The sequence below is a fragment of the Carcharhinus amblyrhynchos genome, chromosome 8, assembly GCF_965287045.1.
Source record: "Carcharhinus amblyrhynchos chromosome 8, sCarAmb.v2.hapA, whole genome shotgun sequence".
NCBI classification, from domain to species: domain Eukaryota; kingdom Metazoa; phylum Chordata; class Chondrichthyes; order Carcharhiniformes; family Carcharhinidae; genus Carcharhinus; species Carcharhinus amblyrhynchos.
The window spans coordinates 114,899,177-114,917,210 of record NC_137331.1 but is presented as its reverse complement, the minus strand read 5'-3'; the positions used below and the strand labels follow the sequence as shown (position 1 = coordinate 114,917,210).

Genomic DNA, 18,034 nt, shown 5'->3' with positions numbered 1-18,034 from the left:
GCAAATTTCACACAGACAGTGACCCAAGCCATGAAACAAACCCAAGTCCCTGGTGCTGCGAGGCAGCAGTGAACATAAGAACATAAGAAATAGGAGCAGGAGTAGGCCATCTAGCCCTTCAAGCCTGCCCCGCCATTCAATAAGATCATAGCTGATCTGTCGTGGCTCAGTTCCACATTCCCACCCTCTCCCCATAACCCTTAATCCCCTCGCTTATCAAAAACCCATCAACCCGTGTCTTAAAAATATTTAGCGAGGCAGCCTCCACCACTTCAACGGGCAGAGAATTCCAGAGATTCACCACCCTTTGACTGAAGAAGTTCCTCCTCAACTCCGTTCTAAATCGCGCCCCCTTTATCTTGAGGCTGTGCCCCCCAGTCCTATTATCGTTTCTAAGCGGGAAGAGTCTCTCCACCTCTATCCTATCCATCCCATTCATCATCTTATACGTCTCAATGAGATCTCCCCTCATTCTTCTAAACTCTAACGAGTACAAGCCTAGTTTATTCAGCCTCTCCTCATAGCTCAATCCCCTCAACTCCGGTATCAGCCTAGTAAACCTCCTCTGCACTCCCTCCAAGGCCAAAATATCCTTGCGCAGGTGCGGCGCCCAAAACTGCACACAGTACTCCAGCTGCGGCCTCACCAATGCCCTATACAGCTGCAGCAAGACCTCCCTACTTTTATATTCAATCCCCCTCGCTATGAAGGCCAGCATCCCATTCGCCTTCCTGACCACCTGCTGCACCTGCAAGCTGGGTTTTTGCGACTCATGCACAAGGACCCCGAGGTCCCTCTGCACCGTCGCCTACTGCACCAGGCCACGTAAGTGATAATTCTTCCTACCATTATTCCTACCAAAGTGCTAACCATCGTGCCACTACTTTTGAAGTAAAGCTGTTTGACCAAAGCTCGACTACAGATAACTATTTCCACACTGCCGAGGCACTTGTGCAACGTAGACAGATCTGAAAAAATGCCAGAATAATGAGCCTGCTGGCATTAGTGTTGTAGCATTTTAATAAATTCAACCTGTAATACAAAAACCAGTCACCATCTTGTTTCTTTCTCCCCCCCCCCCCCGATCTACAAGCTACTTCCAACATTTATTTTGAACATTTCAGTTGTTAATTATAGCAAAGGCACATCAGCGAGTGGGGGAGGGGGAACTTGACAAAAAGTAGCTTTAAATTAGAACATCACATGTCGTAACTCAGAAATCTTTCCTAGGTGAAGAAGTCGAAAGGTCGAACAGTCCGTCATTTGCTTCATTGAGCCTCATCCAGTTCCTCCTCGTCCTCGTCAAACTCCTCGCCTTCGTCCGCTGTTGCATCTTGGTACTGCTGGTACTCCGACACCAGGTCGTTCATGTTGCTCTCAGCTTCCGAAAACTCCATCTCGTCCATGCCCTCCCCGGTGAACCAGTGCAGGAAAGCCTTTCTGCGGAACATGGCTGCAAACTGTTCGGAGATGCGTTTGAAGAGCTCCTGGATGGCGGTGCTGTTCCCGATGAAGGTGGAAGCCATTTTGAGGCCCCGGGGAGGAATGTCGCAGACGGCCACCTTGACGTTGTTGGGAATCCACTCCACAAAGTAGCTGCTGTTCTTGTTCTGGACCGCGAGCATCTGCTCGTCTATCTCCTTCATGGACATGGGCCCCCTGAACACCGTGGCGACGGTCAGGTAACGCCCGTGCCGGGGGTCGCAGGCCGCCATCATGTTCTTGGCGTCGAACATCTGCTGGGTGAGCTCGGAGACGGAAAGGGTGCGGTACTGCTGGCTGCCCCTCGCAGTCAGGGGGGCAAAACCGGGCATAAAAAAGTGCAATCGAGGGAAGGGCACCATGTTGACGGCCAGTTTCCTCAGATCCGCATTCAGCTGTCCGGGGAAGCGCAACGAGGTGGTCACCCCGCTCATTGTTGCCGACACTAGGTGGTTCAAGTCCCCATACGTCGGAGTGGTGAGTTTTAAAGTACGGAAGCAGATATCGTACAGTGCCTCGTTATCAATGCAATACGTCTCATCCGTGTTCTCCACTAGCTGGTGAACCGACAGGGTGGCGTTGTACGGCTCTACCACCGTGTCTGACACCTTGGGAGATGGCATGACGCTGAAGGTGTTCATAATTCTATCGGGGTACTCTTCACGGATTTTGCTGATCAGGAGTGTGCCCATGCCGGAGCCTGTGCCGCCTCCCAGCGAGTGAGTGAGCTGAAACCCTTGGAGACAGTCACAGTTCTCACATTCCTTCCTCAGTACATCCATTACCGAGTCCACAAGTTCAGCACCCTCTGTGTAGTGTCCTTTGGCCCAGTTATTCCCCGCTCCGGTTTGTCCTGACAGAGAGAAGGGGAGAAATGATTACAGGCTGACTTGAACTAATTAATTAACCTTAGAATCGGAATTCTATTCACAGTGCAAACTATCCGGTTGTCATTTTCAAATCACAAATGTGTTTTGCGAAGTTTTTGTTCTTAAAATTAAGTCCAGGAGATTGTGATGCACCAGCCTCTATAGTCAGAGTTTTTACATCTAAACTGCCAATCTGGTTCAATTATCAAAATAAACCTTTGGTTTTCATGTGTCTTTTAATATGGCATTAAACGCCACAGATATAAAAGCAACACATTTATCCTACAATCACAGATCAACGCACACGCCTGGTGAGATCAACAATTGTGCGATAAGATTGTTTAAGTTTATTTATTAGTGTCACCGCAATGAATTTAGTGTGAAAATCCCCCAGACACCACACTCCGGTGCCTGTTTGGGTACCCAGAGGGAGAATGTAGCATGGCCACTGCACCTAACCAGCACGTCTTTCCAACTGTGGGAGGAAACCGGACCACCCGGAGAAAACCCACTCAGACACAGGGAGAATGTGCAAACTCCGCAAAGGCAGTGACCCAAGCCGGCAATCGAACCCGGGTCCCTGGTGCTGTGAGGCAGCAGTGCTAACCACTGTGCTACCTAATGCTTACGATCTATAATCGTCTCATACACTCACTTTTGTTATCCCAACTGCTGAATACTGAGTAATTATTATCTTATTCTCACATTATTGGCTTTTTAGAATGTCTTTACACAGTGTTGAGAAATTCTGCACAAATAGTGAAGAAATGTGAAAGGTCATAGAATCCGTACAGAAAGGGGCCATTTGGCCCATCAGACCTGCATCGGTGACAATCCCACCCAAGCCCCATCCCTATAATCCCAAATATTTACTTTGGTCAACCGGCTAAGTGGCCAATCAACTTAATTTGCACATCTCTGGAGTGAGGGGAGAAACCGGAGCACCTGGAGGAAACCCTGAGAGAATATGGAAACTCCTCATAGATAGTTACCTCAGTCTGGGATTGAACCTGGATCCCCGGCGCTGTCAGACAGCTGTCTAACCACTGTGCCACCAGGCCAATAGTGGAGGATGATGAAGCGGACAGAATGATTGAATGTACTGGTGTCCCTTTGACATTCTATCAAAGATAGAGTGTAACTTACTCTCCACAATAACCGACCAGTGAGTCCGTCCCATCAATATGCAGCTGGGCCAGAGGACAAATGTTCTGTCAAACAATGTGGCTCTGTTTTGTATTGTTCCCCTGCACCAAAATTTCAGCTGCCTAATGTTCACTAACAGGACTCAGCCAATCCAGACAAGGCGACTGCCAACCCTCCAGGATTAGCCTGGAGTCTCTAAATACTGAAAAATCAATCAATCTCCAGGACTGTGCTCAACCCTGGAGAAAAACAGAAAAACTACAGCACGATACAGGCCCTTCAGCCCACAAACATGTGCCAAACATGTCCCTACCTTAGAAAACTATCAGGAAATTAAAACACTTTTCTTTATTCCACATTTCCATCCAACATTTCTCCTCAAAATATAAAAGTGAGTGAGGATGCACAGCTAGTTGGACTGGAGAATTCAAAAATGTACAAATTTGGATTAACTTGCCCTTGTCAGCCCTAAATGGCCAACCCCTTATCCGAACAGGGACCCTCAGCCAGGTAGCAGCCTCACAGAATCTAATGTGCAGCTTGGATAATCCCATTTTTCACAATGCTTTGTACAAGTGGAATTATGAATCGTTTGCTCAGTTTTAAAAAAATCTAAGCACAGGATGGCAGCTTCAATTTCTGACTGGGTATAATGAGCAGGTTTTTAGGTTGTACCTGCATTTTTCCTTTCTGTTAACTACCCTCATCACATTACAACCTATTGCCCAACTGAGAGGGTAAACCTTTTCAATCCATCCGTCTCTAGGAAACTGGATTATTGGCCTCTCTGATTTTCCCTACTTCAGAGAAAGAACTTCATTTTAAAAATGTTTTTCTTGGGCTTACGTTCCCTGTAAACTGTGTGGGTGGGTGGTCCGTCCTGCAGCAACAGTCAAGCAAGCTGTGTATAAGCAGTATTCCCTCTAAGACGCACGCATCCAGGCCAATGGGGCCTGGCCCAACAGGGAAAGGACCATACACAGTCAAGGGAAGTTAGAGGGAACATTGGTTTACCTTTTCCAAGTTGCTCAGTGGGTGTTAATCAGATTTTGGGACTGGACTCACATGTAAAACAGACTAAATAAGGGTAGCAGCTTCCCAGGTGGAGCAGATGTGCTTTTAATGAGTTAGATTTGTTGAATTCACTTCAACTAACTTGCCTGGATGGGATTTGAATAGCTAACTAGTATTACATAGAATCATAGAAGCCTTTGGCCCATCGAGTCTGCACTGACCACACAGGCCCTACCCCCATATCCCTACACATTTACCCGCTAATGCCTCTAACCCAAGCATCCCAGAACATTAAGGGGCAATTTTAGCATGGCCAATCAACCTAACCTGCACGTCTTTGGACTGTGGGAGGAAACCCATGCAGACACGAGGAGATTGTGCAAACTCCACACAGACAGTGACCCGAGCTGCGAATCGAACCCAGGTCCCTGGAGCTGTGAAACAACAGTGCTAACCATTGTGCTACTATGCCACCCAAATAATAATGACAATTATTAGCTCATTGTGCCAATATCTGGGGAGGTGATGGCCTAGTGGTATTATTGCTTTTAATCCAGAAACTCAGCTAATGTTCTAGGGACCTGGGTTCGAATCCTGCCATGGCAGACGGTGGAATTTGAATTCAATAAAAAAAAATCTGAAATTAAAGAAACTGATGACCATGAAACCATTGTCAACTGTTGGAAAGACACATCCCTAATGCCCTGTAGGAAAAGAAATCTGCTGTGCTTAACTGGCTTGGCCTACATGTGACTCCAGAGTCAAAGCAAAGCAATGTGGTTGATTCTCAACTGCCTTCCAAGGACAACTAGGGATGGACAATAAATGTTGACCAACCAGCAATGGCCATGACCCATGAATGAATAAAAAATCTGATCAGAATAATCCTTCCAGAGATCAGAACCTCATCATGTACAATAAGTAATCAGCTTAGATTTTAAAACTTTGAATTCATTCATAGGACATGGGTATCACTGGCCGGCCAGCATTTATTGCCTATCACTAGTTACCCCTGAAGGGCAGTTGAGAGTCAACCACATTGCTGTGGCTCTGGACTCAGATGTAGACCAGACAAAAGGTGGCAGATTTCCTTCCCTAAGGACATTTGTGAACCAGGTGGGTTTTCCTGACAATCCTTGATTTGTCACATTTGTCATTATCATACAGTGAAAAGTATTGTTTCTTGCGCACTATACAGACAAAGCATAACGTTCATAGAGAAGGAAATGAGGAGTGCAGAATGGAGTGTTACAGTCATAGCTAGGGTGTAGAGAAAGATCAACTTAATGCAAGGTAAGTCCATTCAAAAGTCTGTCAGCAGCAGGGAAGCTGTTCTTGAGTTGGTTGGTACGTGACCTCAGACTTTTGTCCGACGGAAGAGGTGAAACAGTAAATGTCCAGGGTGCAAGGGGTCCTTGATTATGCTGCTGCTTTGCCGAGGCAGCAAGAGGTGTAGACAGAGTCAATGGATGGGTGGCTGTTTTGCGTAATGGACTGGGCTTCGATCATGACTTCTGTAGTTCCTTGCTGACTTGGGCAGAGTAGGAGCCATACCAAGCTGTGATACAACCAGAAAGAATGCTTTCTATGGTGCATCTAAAAGTTGGTGAGAGTCGTAGCTGACATGCCAAATTTCTTTAGTCTTCTGAGAAAGTAGAGGTGTTGGTGGGGTTTTCTTAACGATAGTGTCAGCATGGGGGTGGGTAGCCAGGACAGGTTGTTGGTTATTGGACATCTAAAAACTTGAAGCTTGACACTTTCTACTTCATCCTTGATGTGGACAGGAACATGTTCCCCACTATACTTTCTGACGTCAATGATAATCTCCATTTTGTTGACATTGAGGGAGAGATTATTGCTGCCACACCAGTTTCTCTATCTCACTTCTGGACTCTATCAGGATTTGAGATCCAAACCACTACAGTGGTTTGACCAAACTTGAAAATCGAATTGGAGGGGAATTTGGCCGCACAGTCATTGGTGTATAAAGGAATATAGTAGTGAGCTGGGAACACAGCTTGTTGGGCACCAGTATTGAGGATGATCGTGGAGGTGTTGTTGCCTGTCCTTACTGATTGGGGTCTATGGGTTAGGAAGTTCAGGGTCCAGTTGCAGACGGAGGAGCTGAGCCCCAGGCCAGAGTTTGGAGATGAGTTTTGTGGGAATAATAGTGTTGAAAGCTGAGCTGTCGTTAATAAATAGGAGTCTGACATAGTTATCCTTGTTATCTAAGTGATCCAGGGGTGAGTGCAGGGCCACGGTGATGGTGTCTGCTGTGGTGACAGGCAAACCGTAGTGGATCTAGGTAGTCCGGGAGGCTGGAATTGATTCGTGCCATAAGTAGCCTTTCGAAGCACTTCATAATGATGGATATCACAGCCACCAGACAATAGTCATTAAGGCTTGGTTTTTTAGGCACCAGGATGATAGTAAAGAGGAAGATGTCTGCAAATATCCCACCAGTTGATCCATGCAGGATCTGGGTGTTTGCCCAGGTACCCTATCCGGGCCAGCTGCTTTCCAAGGGTTCATTTCAAGAAAGCTGCTCTGATATCTTAAATGGTGACCCCACATACAGGTTCATCCAGGGTGGAGGGCATGTTCTCACTGACCTCTTGCTCAAAACAGGCATAGAATGCATTGAGCTCATCAGGGAGGGGTACGTTGGAGCTGGCGATTTTACATGTCTTCATCTTGTAGCCTGATATGTCTTGCAGACTTTGCCATAGTTGGCAGGGGTCAGTGTGGCTAGCCTGGGACTCTAGTTTGGTTTGACACTGTCTTTTGGCATCTTTGATGAATCTCCTTAGAACATATCTGGCTTTCTTGTATAGGTTAGGGTTGCCTGACTTGAACGTCTCAGACCTGGACTTCAGCAAGCAGTAGATATCCCTGTTCATCCATGGTTTCCAGTTGGGGAACACATGGATTTGTTTCTTTGGCACACAGTCTTCTACACACTTAATGAAGTCAGTTACTGTAGTGGCATTCAGACTGGTCACAGTTTTTAAATATTGACCAGTCCACTGACTCCAAGCAGCTCCCTAGGAGATCATCCAATTCCTCAGACCAACATTGCACAACTCTCTGATGGATTCTCCCACTTCAGTTTTTGCTTGTAAGTGAGGAACAGGAGCACAGCCTTGTGATCTGATTTTCCAAAGTGTGGGTGGGGATAGAATGATATTTCTGTGGCAGTGGTCTAGGATGTTTGGGCCTCTGGTGGAACAGGAGATGTGTTGGTGGGAATTTGGTAGTACGCTCTTAAGTTTGGCCTGATTGAAGTTCCCAGCCACAATGAACAAAGTGTATTGTCTCAAGGCTATTCAGAGTGGTGTATATTTTATCAGCATGATCTTCATGTCTGTTTGGAGTGGGATGTAAATAGCTGTCAGGATAACGGAGGTGAACGCCTGTGGAATGTAGTAGGGGTGGCAATTCACCGTCAGACATCCTAGGGCTGGGGATTAGAAACTTGCCTGTGTTGCTACATCCAGGCACTATGAGGTGATTAGGAAGCAGACCCCACCTCCCCTAGCCCTGCCTGAAGCTGCTGTACAATCCATTCAATGGATTGTAGGGCACAGTCCAGTGAAGCAGGGGTGAGCCATGTCACTGTGAAACTAAGCACACAGCAGCCCCTCAGTTCTCTTTGGAAAGTGAGTCTGGTTGAAGTTTGTCTAGCTGGTTTTCCAGAGATTGGACATTTGGCAGTCAATCAACAATAGTTTCATGGTCATCAGTAGATTCTTAAATCCAGATTTTTTTTTTTTTTAAATCAAATTCAAATTCCACCATCTGCTGTGGCAGGATTTGAACCCAGACCCACAGAACATTACCCAAGTTTTTGGATTAATAGTCTGTCAATAATAGAGCAGCATGGCGGCATGTGGTTAGCATTGCTCCCTCTCAGCACTAGGGAGCTGGGTTTGATCCCAGACTTCGGTCCCTGTGTGCATGTTCTCCCCGTGTCTGCGTCAGTTTCCTCCCATAGTCCCATAGCTGGTTAGGTGCACTGGCTGTGCTAAATTCTCTGTGTACCTGGAGAGATGCTGAAGTGTGGCGACAAGGGGATTTTCGCAATAACTCCATAGCAGTGTTAACGTAAGCCTACTTGTGACGGTAATAAATAAGCTTTTAAAAACGTTAAAGCACTAAGCCATTGCCTTCCCTTCGATTTCAGATATGACTCTATGACAGCACATTTATCACAGTCCGACTCTGTGGAATGGCAGCACTATACAGAGCTAGGAGATAATCTTTCTTTTGCTATAATTTGCCTCCTCAGCGCTCCCAGATTATCTGAAGTCCAGACAATAAATTGCAGAGTGTGCTGACTGAGGTCAGGAACACGCTGCTGAATAAGCAGAACCCTCTCAAACTGCTGGTATCAGCCGCACTGTGGCACGTCAGGCCGGATTTTCAAAACAGTGGCGTAGAACTGAACCAGAAAAGCAAAACTTGTTGAGCACATTCCAGCTGTATCATCTCATTGTGCTGGTCAATTGTAAAGAATTGCAACTAAAGGAGAGAGAGCGTTTACTTTAACCCTCTGACCCTGTTCAAAACACACTTTTAATGTGTTATACACTGAAAAAAAAACACTGCTGCCATTAACATTTCAGTGGTCATCTGGTTTCTGTACAATACATTTTAAGACGTTATTGAGAATCCTTGCACCTCCCCCCAATGTGATTCCATTAAGAGAGGCCACCTAAATCTCTCTCAGCTGCTGTATGGCAGTCTCTCTGACAGTTTTTAAAAACTCTTAAATACAAGCTACGTGGATCAGGGTCAAAGGTTCAAAGTTCTTGCCTAGAAGCAGAGAGAGAAAAATAAACTTGCATTAACGGCATCATTCCTGTGCAGCTAAGTCATTTTGCCCTCTTATAAAATGTCTATATTTGAAGAGAGCAGGGATCAAAACTCCACCTCCACCAAGTCGTCAAGGCAGTGGGAACTGGGTTCGAGTTTCTCCCCGTGTTCCTGCCTGTAGGAACACTAATCACAGCCACAATATCATTAGTCGTTTAAAAGCTGGATATCAAAGCAGTTTCTACCCAAACCAGCCTGGTGGAAAACATCCTGTTTCAAACAGAACAGGGCCTCTGCTGTCAGGAAGTTCAGGACAAAAGCAAAAAAGAACTCTGGTGCACAAACCTGTGTGTTAGGCTGCGGAGAAGGTTTGCCAGGATGTTGCCTGGTCTCGAGGGTGTTGGCTATGAGGAGAGGTTAAATAAACTAGGATTGTTCTCACTGGAAAGACGGAGGCTGAGGGGAGACCTGATAGAGGTCTACAAAATTATGAGGGTGTGTGGGGGGAATAGGCACAAAGCTTTTTAAACCAGGATGGAAGTGTCAATTACAAGGGGTCACAGGTTCAAGGTGAGAGGGGGAAAGATTAAGGGAGGTGTGTGGGGGAGGTTTTTCATGCAGAGACTGGTGGGTGCCTGGATTGCACTGCCAGAGGAGGTGGTGGAAGCAGGCACATTAGCAACATTTAAGAGGAATCCGGATGGGTTCATGAATAGGGAGGGAATAGAGGGTTTTCTTTGGCCCTCCAGGCCTGTGCCGATCATGATGCCCTAACTAAACCAAAGGGCCTCTTCTTGTGCTGTACTTCTCTGTTCCCAATTGAAGTGAATGTCTCAGCATTGTGCTTTGAAAACTAAACTCATCATTGGTGTTGATGGTTTTTACTTAGATACGTGGCAACTTTTGAAATTAAATTCAGTTTCATTCTGAATTTAATTGCTGCACACTTTATTGCCTTCCTATTTTCTACACTTCATGCCCCCATACAGAAAGTTTACTCTGCTATACTTAATGGAAGATTAACCCCACTGTCAAAGTGTATCAGGACAAAGTGTCCAACACAGTGACAAACAGCAACTGACTAGCATTTGTGGGACTCACTGCCCCAAAGCACAGTGGATTGCAAATCGTTGAATGGTTTTGAGGAGGAGATGGATTTATTTCTAATGAGGGAATATGATGAACAGATGGTGAGGTGGATTTAAGACCAGGGAGAGATCAGCCATAACCTGATTGAATGGCAGAGCAGGCTCACAGGGATGAATCTGCCTATGTCTGCTCCTAATAGGGGCAGCACGATGGCATAGTGGCTAGCACTGCTACCTCACGGCACTAGGGACCCAGGTTCAATTCCAGCCTCGGTCATGCAATTTGAACTTGCTCTCTGTGTCTGCGTAGGTTTCGTCCTGGTGCTCTGGTTTCCACCCACAGTCCAAAGATGTGCGGATTAGGTGGATTGGCCATGCTAAATAGACCCTAGTGTCAGGGAGATTAGCAGAGTAGATGTGTCAGGTTACAGGAATAGGGCTTAGGTGGGATTGTGGTTGGTACAGATTCAATGGGCTAAACGGCCTTTACTGTAAGGATTCTATAATAATCCCTATGTTCCTATTTAAATTAGGCTCTATTTTTGATTGCTTGGTTGATGAAGCAAAGTCTTAGCAGTGAAAAGAAACACTAGAACTTTTGGTAAGTAGAATTTATTTTAATACCGTTCTACAGATCATTTTTCATATTCATTATTTTTCCCATTCATTTACTGGATGGGTGCATCTGGAAAATTTGCCCATTCCTAATTACCACTTAGAAAGTGGTGGAGAGACACCTCTGAATCGCAGCAATCCCTTTGGTGTAGGTACACCCACTGCGCTGTTAGGACAGGAGTTCCAGGATTTTGTTTGTGACAGTAAAGGAACGGAGACTTATTTCCAAGTCAGGATTATAAAGGAATTATTACAGGGGAAGTGGGTGTATAGGGAAGGCAGCCTGTGTAGATTAATCTTGTCTAGTACATGCTTCCTGTATTTGCTCTTCCTTCTCCTGCACAAGGCTATGTTTCCAAAGGAAATAACTTCCTCACTGCCCCTCCAACACTCATTAGTCAGCAACTTATTCAGCCCTGTGGCATTTCACAATTAACCCATCCTCAGTGTATCGCTTTTAGTGAAGAGGCAGTCATTTCCTCTCCCGGCATCAGGAAGCCAGTCTTAACACCTTAATGAACTCGGAAAGAAAATCAAGTTCTCCCTATTCTGTGCAGGTTTATAAATTATATACCCATCAGGGAGCTGCTCTGTGGTCTGATTCAAAAGAGAAACAATCAATTGAATGAATGGGTCAATTTGGTGCAAAGGTCAGTAATTACAATGCCTATAATCCAAAAAAAAACCCAATCCTATCTGTCAGTCTTTCAGCTGACAAGTGGTTAGTGCTGTTGCCTCACTGCCAGGGACCCAGGTTCAATTCTGGTGTCAGGTCACTGTCTGTGTGGAGTTTGCACATTCTCCCTGTGTCTGCCTGGGCTTTCAGGTGCTCCAGTTTCCTCCCACAGTTCAAAGATGTGCAGGATTGGCCGTGTTAAATTTGCCCTTGGTGTCCCAAGGGGGAGGAGGGGGGGGGGGGAGGAGGGGGGGAGGGGGGGGGAGGGAGGGGGAGGGAGGGAGGGGGAGAGGAGGGGGGGGAGGGACAAATTCAAGTGGAGATCCTTGAGCAGAGAGAGATATGATACATGCACAAGCAACCATGAGAGTGTACATGCTTAGGAGACAGGAATATAGTCTCAAATGGAAAATAATGACACATTTGAAAATAAAAATTTTCTTCATGAAAAGGAAGATAAGCCAAACATCGAAGAATTCATAAACTTTTTGCAGCAACAGCCACAGCCGACAAAACATGAGGATTTAAAAGGGATCTCAGCTGCCAGAAATCAGGCTGACCACCACGGGAGTCATTACTGCCTCAGTCCAACATCCTCACGTCGCGCAAACCCCAGTGGGGACCTATCGTTTGGTGAAATCTTGAGTGAGAATATGGAATTCCCTACAATAAGGAGTGGAGATGGATAGCAATAACAAATAGAAGTTGAAAGAAAGCTGGATAAACACATGAGGAAGAGGAGAATAGAAGATTTTGCTGACCGAGTGAGAGGAGGCAAGGTGGGAGAAAGATTATCTGGAGGATAAACACTAGTCAGGCTGAGTGGCCTATTGTACTGGCAATTCCTTTATTGGCTATGATTTTAAAAAATGCATTTTGTACATTCTGAAACAAGAGACATTCCAACAGCTATGAGAGGAGTCAGCAATGAGCATTCTCCTTCATATAAGCAGTCCATTCACTGACTGGCCCATTACATAGCTCTATACCTGGTCAGGGAATGTCACTGACCAGTTCAGTTGAGCTCTGGATGGTTACTCCACCCATTACACTGTTTACCTCTATAGCAGAGTACAGTTTTGTAACTACAAACTAGCACTTTCATTACACTATGGGTTGCCAGTTAAGAGAAAACATAATTAATGATGGTGAAAGGAACTAAAAAGGACGGAAGTGTTACCAAAAGGATAACTTGAAAAGCAATGTTGATAGATCAAGAGAATGGAAAAATTTGCTTTCAACTGAGACAAACGTGAGAATGAGGAAAGAACTCAGTACTTTCCAAATAGTGAAACAATAGCGAGTCAGAGACACTGGATATGTTGGTTATTAAAATTTCGTGAACAGGTCCAGAAAGGAATACTGGTCTTTAAATCTACAGGACTAGAATAAAGTGGGTAGACCTATCCAAAACTCTGGAGTACCGCAGGCAGTTTTGAGTAACATACCTTAGGAAGGTTACACTAACCTTCAGAGCAATGCAGATTACCAGGAATGATATCTAGACTGCAAAGGTTAAATTACAAAGAGTGATTACACAATTAGAGTGTAACCACCAGCTTCAAGGGCATTTAGGGAGGGGCAATAAATACCAGCCTAGCCAAATTCCATGAACAAAAGTCCCAGAGAATTTAAGGTGATTTGATTGAAGTTTTCATGGAGGTAGATGGGGAGAAACTTTTTCTGCTGGTTGGGGAGCATAGGACTGGGGGAAAAGATTATCTAACAGAGTCAGATCTTTCAGGGGTGAAATTAAGAAACACTCCTACACACAAAGAAGTTTGGAACTTTCTTCCACAAATGGCAACTGATTCTAGATCAATTTGACATTGTTGTCCAAAGGGGCAAATACAGGAGAATGGACTTGGGTCACAGATCAACCACAATCCCATTGAATTATGGAATAGGTTTGAGGGGCTGAATGGTTCATGTTCCATAGTATCCCTACAGTGCAGAATGAGGCCATTCAGCCCATTGAGATTAGACCAACAATCCCACCTAGGCCCCATCCTTGTAAACCCACATATTTATTCTGCTAATCCCCTGACACAATGGGACAATTTAGCATGGTCAATCCATCTAACCAGCACATCTTTAGACAGAGGAAACCAGAGCACTCAGGGGAACCCACAGGCAGAATATGCAAACTCCACACAGACAACAGTGGAAAGAGAATAAAGCCAATGTTTCATGTCTAAATGATCCCTTAGTCAGAGCTCATGGAAGAGGGACTGAATGATCTGCTTCTGTGCAGAGATTCTGAATCTTGCAGATAGAACCCATTTCACCTACTCTGAATCTGTTTAATTAGGTATTAGCAATTTTGAAGAACCGGAGGGTCGATAAGTCCCCTGGGCCAGATGGGATAGCAATTATAGAAACCCTACAGTACAGAAAGGGGCCATTCGGCCCATCAAGTTTGCACCAACCACAATCCCACCCAAGGCGTACCCCCTATCCCTACATATTTTACCCACTAATCCCTCTAACCTACACATCTCAGGACATTAAGGGCAATTTTTAGTATGGTCAATCAACCTAACTCGCACATCTTTGGACTGAGAGGAAATCGGAGCACCCGGAGGAAACCCACACAGACACAAGGAGATGTGCAAAATCCACACAGACAGTGACCCAAGCCGGGAATCAAACCCAGGTCCAGATGTACCCTACGATTCTTTGGGAGTCAAGGGATGAGATTGTAGAGCCTTTGGCTTTGATCTTTGGGTCGTCACTGTCCGTGCAGATAGTGCGAGAGGACTGGAAAGTGGCGAATGTGGTTCCTCTGTTCAAGAAAGGACACATAGGAATGACCCTGGGAATCATAGGCCGGTTAGACTTACTTTGGTGGTTGGTAAGTTAATGGAAAATGTCCCGAGGGACAGGATTTATGACCATTTGGAAAGATGCAGCTTAATCCAGGATAGTCAGCATGGATTCGTGAGGGGTAAGTCTTGCCTCACAAATTTGACTGAATTCTTTGAGGTAGTAACTAAGTGTGTCGATGAAGGTAGAGCAGTTGATATTGTATGCATGGATTTTAGTAAGGCGTTTGACAGGGTTCACTATGGTACACTCATGAAGAAAGTAAGGAGGTGTGAGATAGAGGGAAATTTGGCCAACTGGATAAGTAACTGACTGTCTCAGATGACAGAGGATGATGGTGGATGGAAAATTTTCAGACTGGAGACCAGTTACCAGCGGTGTACCACAGCGATCAGTGCTGGGTCCTCTGCTATTTGTGATTTTTATTAATGACTTGGAGAAGGGTGGGTCAGTAATTTGCTGATGATACCAAGATTGGTGGGGTAGTGGATGAGGTGGAGGGCTGTGTAGAATACAAACAGACATAGGATGCAGAGCTGGACAGAAAAGTGGCAGATGGAGTTTAACCTTGCTAAGTGCGAAGTGATTCATTTTGGTAGGATAAACTTGAATGCAGATTACAGGGTCAACGGCAGGAGTCTGAGGATTGTGGAGGAACAAAGATCTTGGGGTTCATATCCACAAATCTCTGAAGGTTGCCATTCAAGTGGATAGAGCCGTAAAGAAGGCTTGCAGTGTGTTAGCATTTATTAACAGGGGGTTTGAGTTTAAGAGCCGTGAGGTTATGCTGCAACTATATCAAACCTTGGTGAGACCACATTTGGAATATTGTGTGCAGTTCTGGTCACCTCACTATAAAAGGAGGATGTGGAAACATTGGAAAGAGTGCAGAGGAGATTTACCAGGATGCTGCCTGATTTGGAGGATAGGTCTTATGAGGAAAGGTTGAGTGAGCTGGGGCTTTTCTCTTTAGAGCGGAGGAGGATGTGAAGCGACTTAAGAGGTTTATAAGATGAGGGGGATAGATAGAGCGGATTTCCTCAGGTGGATGTAGCTGTTACTAGGGGGCATAACTATAAGGTTCATGGTAGGAGATATAGGAGGGATGTCTGAGGTAGGTTCTTCTAGTGGTTGGGCTGTGGAATACACTGTCTGCTGTGATAGTGGGAGTCGAACACTTTAGGAGCTTTCAAGTGGTTATTGGATAGACACACGGAGCACACCAGAATGATAGGGAGTGGGATAGTTTGATCTTGGTTTTGGACAAAGCTCGGCACAACATTGAGGGCCGAAGGGCCTGTACTATGTTCTATGATCATCCCTTTCTTGTGCATTAAAGCAGCAATCAGTATTTGCAGTAAAGGCTGTAGTAGAAATTCACATTTTATAAAAGAAAACACCTACCAAAGACAAGGCAGCTTCAATAACACAAATAGGTTCAAATCTGTTACTTTTCCAAGACTCACTAATGTGATTCTTGCAGCTTCGAATTGTTATCAAGTGATTTTCAGAGCTCTCTGCCTGTCCTTAGCAGGGAATATTGATTTGGGGAATATTGTTCAGGGATCATGTATTACTCCCCTTTTCCTTGGGGACCGATGGGGAAGGAATTCCGACGACAAAAAAAACCCGAGAGAGACTGCAGCAAATGGCATTGCAACTGTACTGTGTGCAACACAGTGGTGTCACATTACTGGCAAACACATGACTCACCGAAGATGAAGTTATCGGGTCTAAAAAGCTGTCCTAAATTCCCCGATCGCACACTGTCCATTGTCCCTGGCTCCAAGTCCAATAAGATTGCCCTGGGTACATATTTCTGAGCTAAAAAAAAACAACAACGGATGTACAAATGTAAAAGTTACAATGTATAAAAAGATAAAGTGACATAAAATGTTGATATTAAAGTCAAAAAAATCTGGTTCCCCATCCTCCCAGCTGGTTGTACCAAGCATTTTAATTCCCCCAAGTGTCAGAAATCCACCTTCAGTTACAAGCTAATACCGCATTTTAAAGTATCGAATAAATACACTCACAGCTCGCCTCGTTGTAATAGACATTGATTCTTTCCAACTGCAAGTGGGAGTCTCCATTATAATTGCCTTCAGGGTCAATCCCGTGTTCATCACTAATCACCTCCCAGAACTTCATAAAAACAAACAGAAAATTATGTCAGCCAAAGGAGAGAACAATAAAAATCTTGACTAAATGAGAAACTAAGCTAGTCTGAAAGTTAGTGTCTCCTTCCATGTAGACCCATCTGCTTTAAAGGAGATTAAATTCTTAATTCTTTTAATGGATCCATCAATTAATATTTTTTGTTGGATTAGCGGATTTAGACTTCAGGCTGATATATTGGGGGCGTTATCGCTGTGAGTTGAGAAATGTATAGTCTGGCTGTTGGCACATGGTGTGAACAGAGTTAGACTTAACTGCAAACTCAGTCAATGCCACTCCCTGAACTAGGGACTGAGAGAGAGAGAGATAGCAGACACAACTGGATTAACTGTGAGAAAAATCAATCTGAGAAACACATAGCAAATTTAAAATACAAATCAGAACTCTCATCCTCTTTAAACTGTTCACATCAGTCAGCTGTGTATATTTAGAAAGTCCAACAGCATTTTAATAGTGAAATCACAAACAATTTAACTACCAACACATATTCCTGGATTTAAATAGGAAGAGAAACAGTCACACCCGCACAAGAAGTTGTTTTTGTTTTTTTAAAAAAAGTGCTACACTGAGAATGCAAACTGATTTCACCTTGCTTCCGATTTGATTTCCACACTGCCCGGCCTGTATATGGACTATTTCACGCATTTTCTCTGCTGGTTAAGATCTCCCTGGCTTCACCCAGCCCTAATAGTCTTTTTTTTTCCTCTCTCCGCTCAGCCGCCGTCTCTCCTACTTTTATATCCAGAGTCTCAGACAAGGCGGTTCCCCCCCACCACAAAACCTCCCCTGCTCCACAGAGGCGGGACCCTGAGCACAACCCACGGCGTTCCCTAACTTGTGCTTTCAGTGAGCTCGGAGCCCGAGACAACATTCCCGTCTCTTTCTCGAAACGAAATTCCGCCTTCTTTAGTGAGTTGCTAACGAAAGTTATCACTCCGCCAGGAACGATATTCAACCATTTCCACTTCCCCCAATTCTCCAATTGCACAGAAGTGTTTGGCTTCATGTTGGTAGAATCGTACAGCACAGAATGCGACCATTCAGCCCATCTTGTACAGCACAGCCATTTGGAAAAAAAAATCCAATTACCATAGAATCCCACAGTGTAGAAGAGGCCATTCGGCCCATCGAGTCTGCACCTACCATAATCCCACCCAAACCCCATTCCTACAACCCCATGCATTTGTCCTAGTTAGTCACCCTGATGCTAAGGGGCAATTTAGCATGGCCTAAAGTTGATCTTTCTCTACCACCTAGCTATGACTGTAACACTACATTCTGCACTCTCTTGTTTCCTTCTCTATGAATGGTATGTTCTGTCTGTA

At 45.0% G+C, this 18,034-nt stretch overlaps 1 protein-coding gene across 1 annotated transcript; it reads right to left on the bottom strand.

Annotated features, from left to right (window-relative positions):
* Positions 1-1,076: 1,076 nt before the first annotated feature.
* On the bottom strand, positions 1,077-17,426 carry LOC145346849 (tubulin beta-5 chain). The gene is made up of 4 exons (XM_080194677.1): positions 17,298-17,426; positions 16,568-16,676; positions 16,245-16,355; positions 1,077-2,335 (listed from the first exon to the last, which is right to left on the bottom strand). Exons 1-4 carry the CDS (start codon positions 17,352-17,354, stop codon positions 1,269-1,271), a joined length of 1,344 nt encoding a protein of 447 aa, XP_080050803.1. The 5' UTR covers positions 17,355-17,426; the 3' UTR covers positions 1,077-1,268.
* Positions 17,427-18,034: the final 608 nt, after the last annotated feature.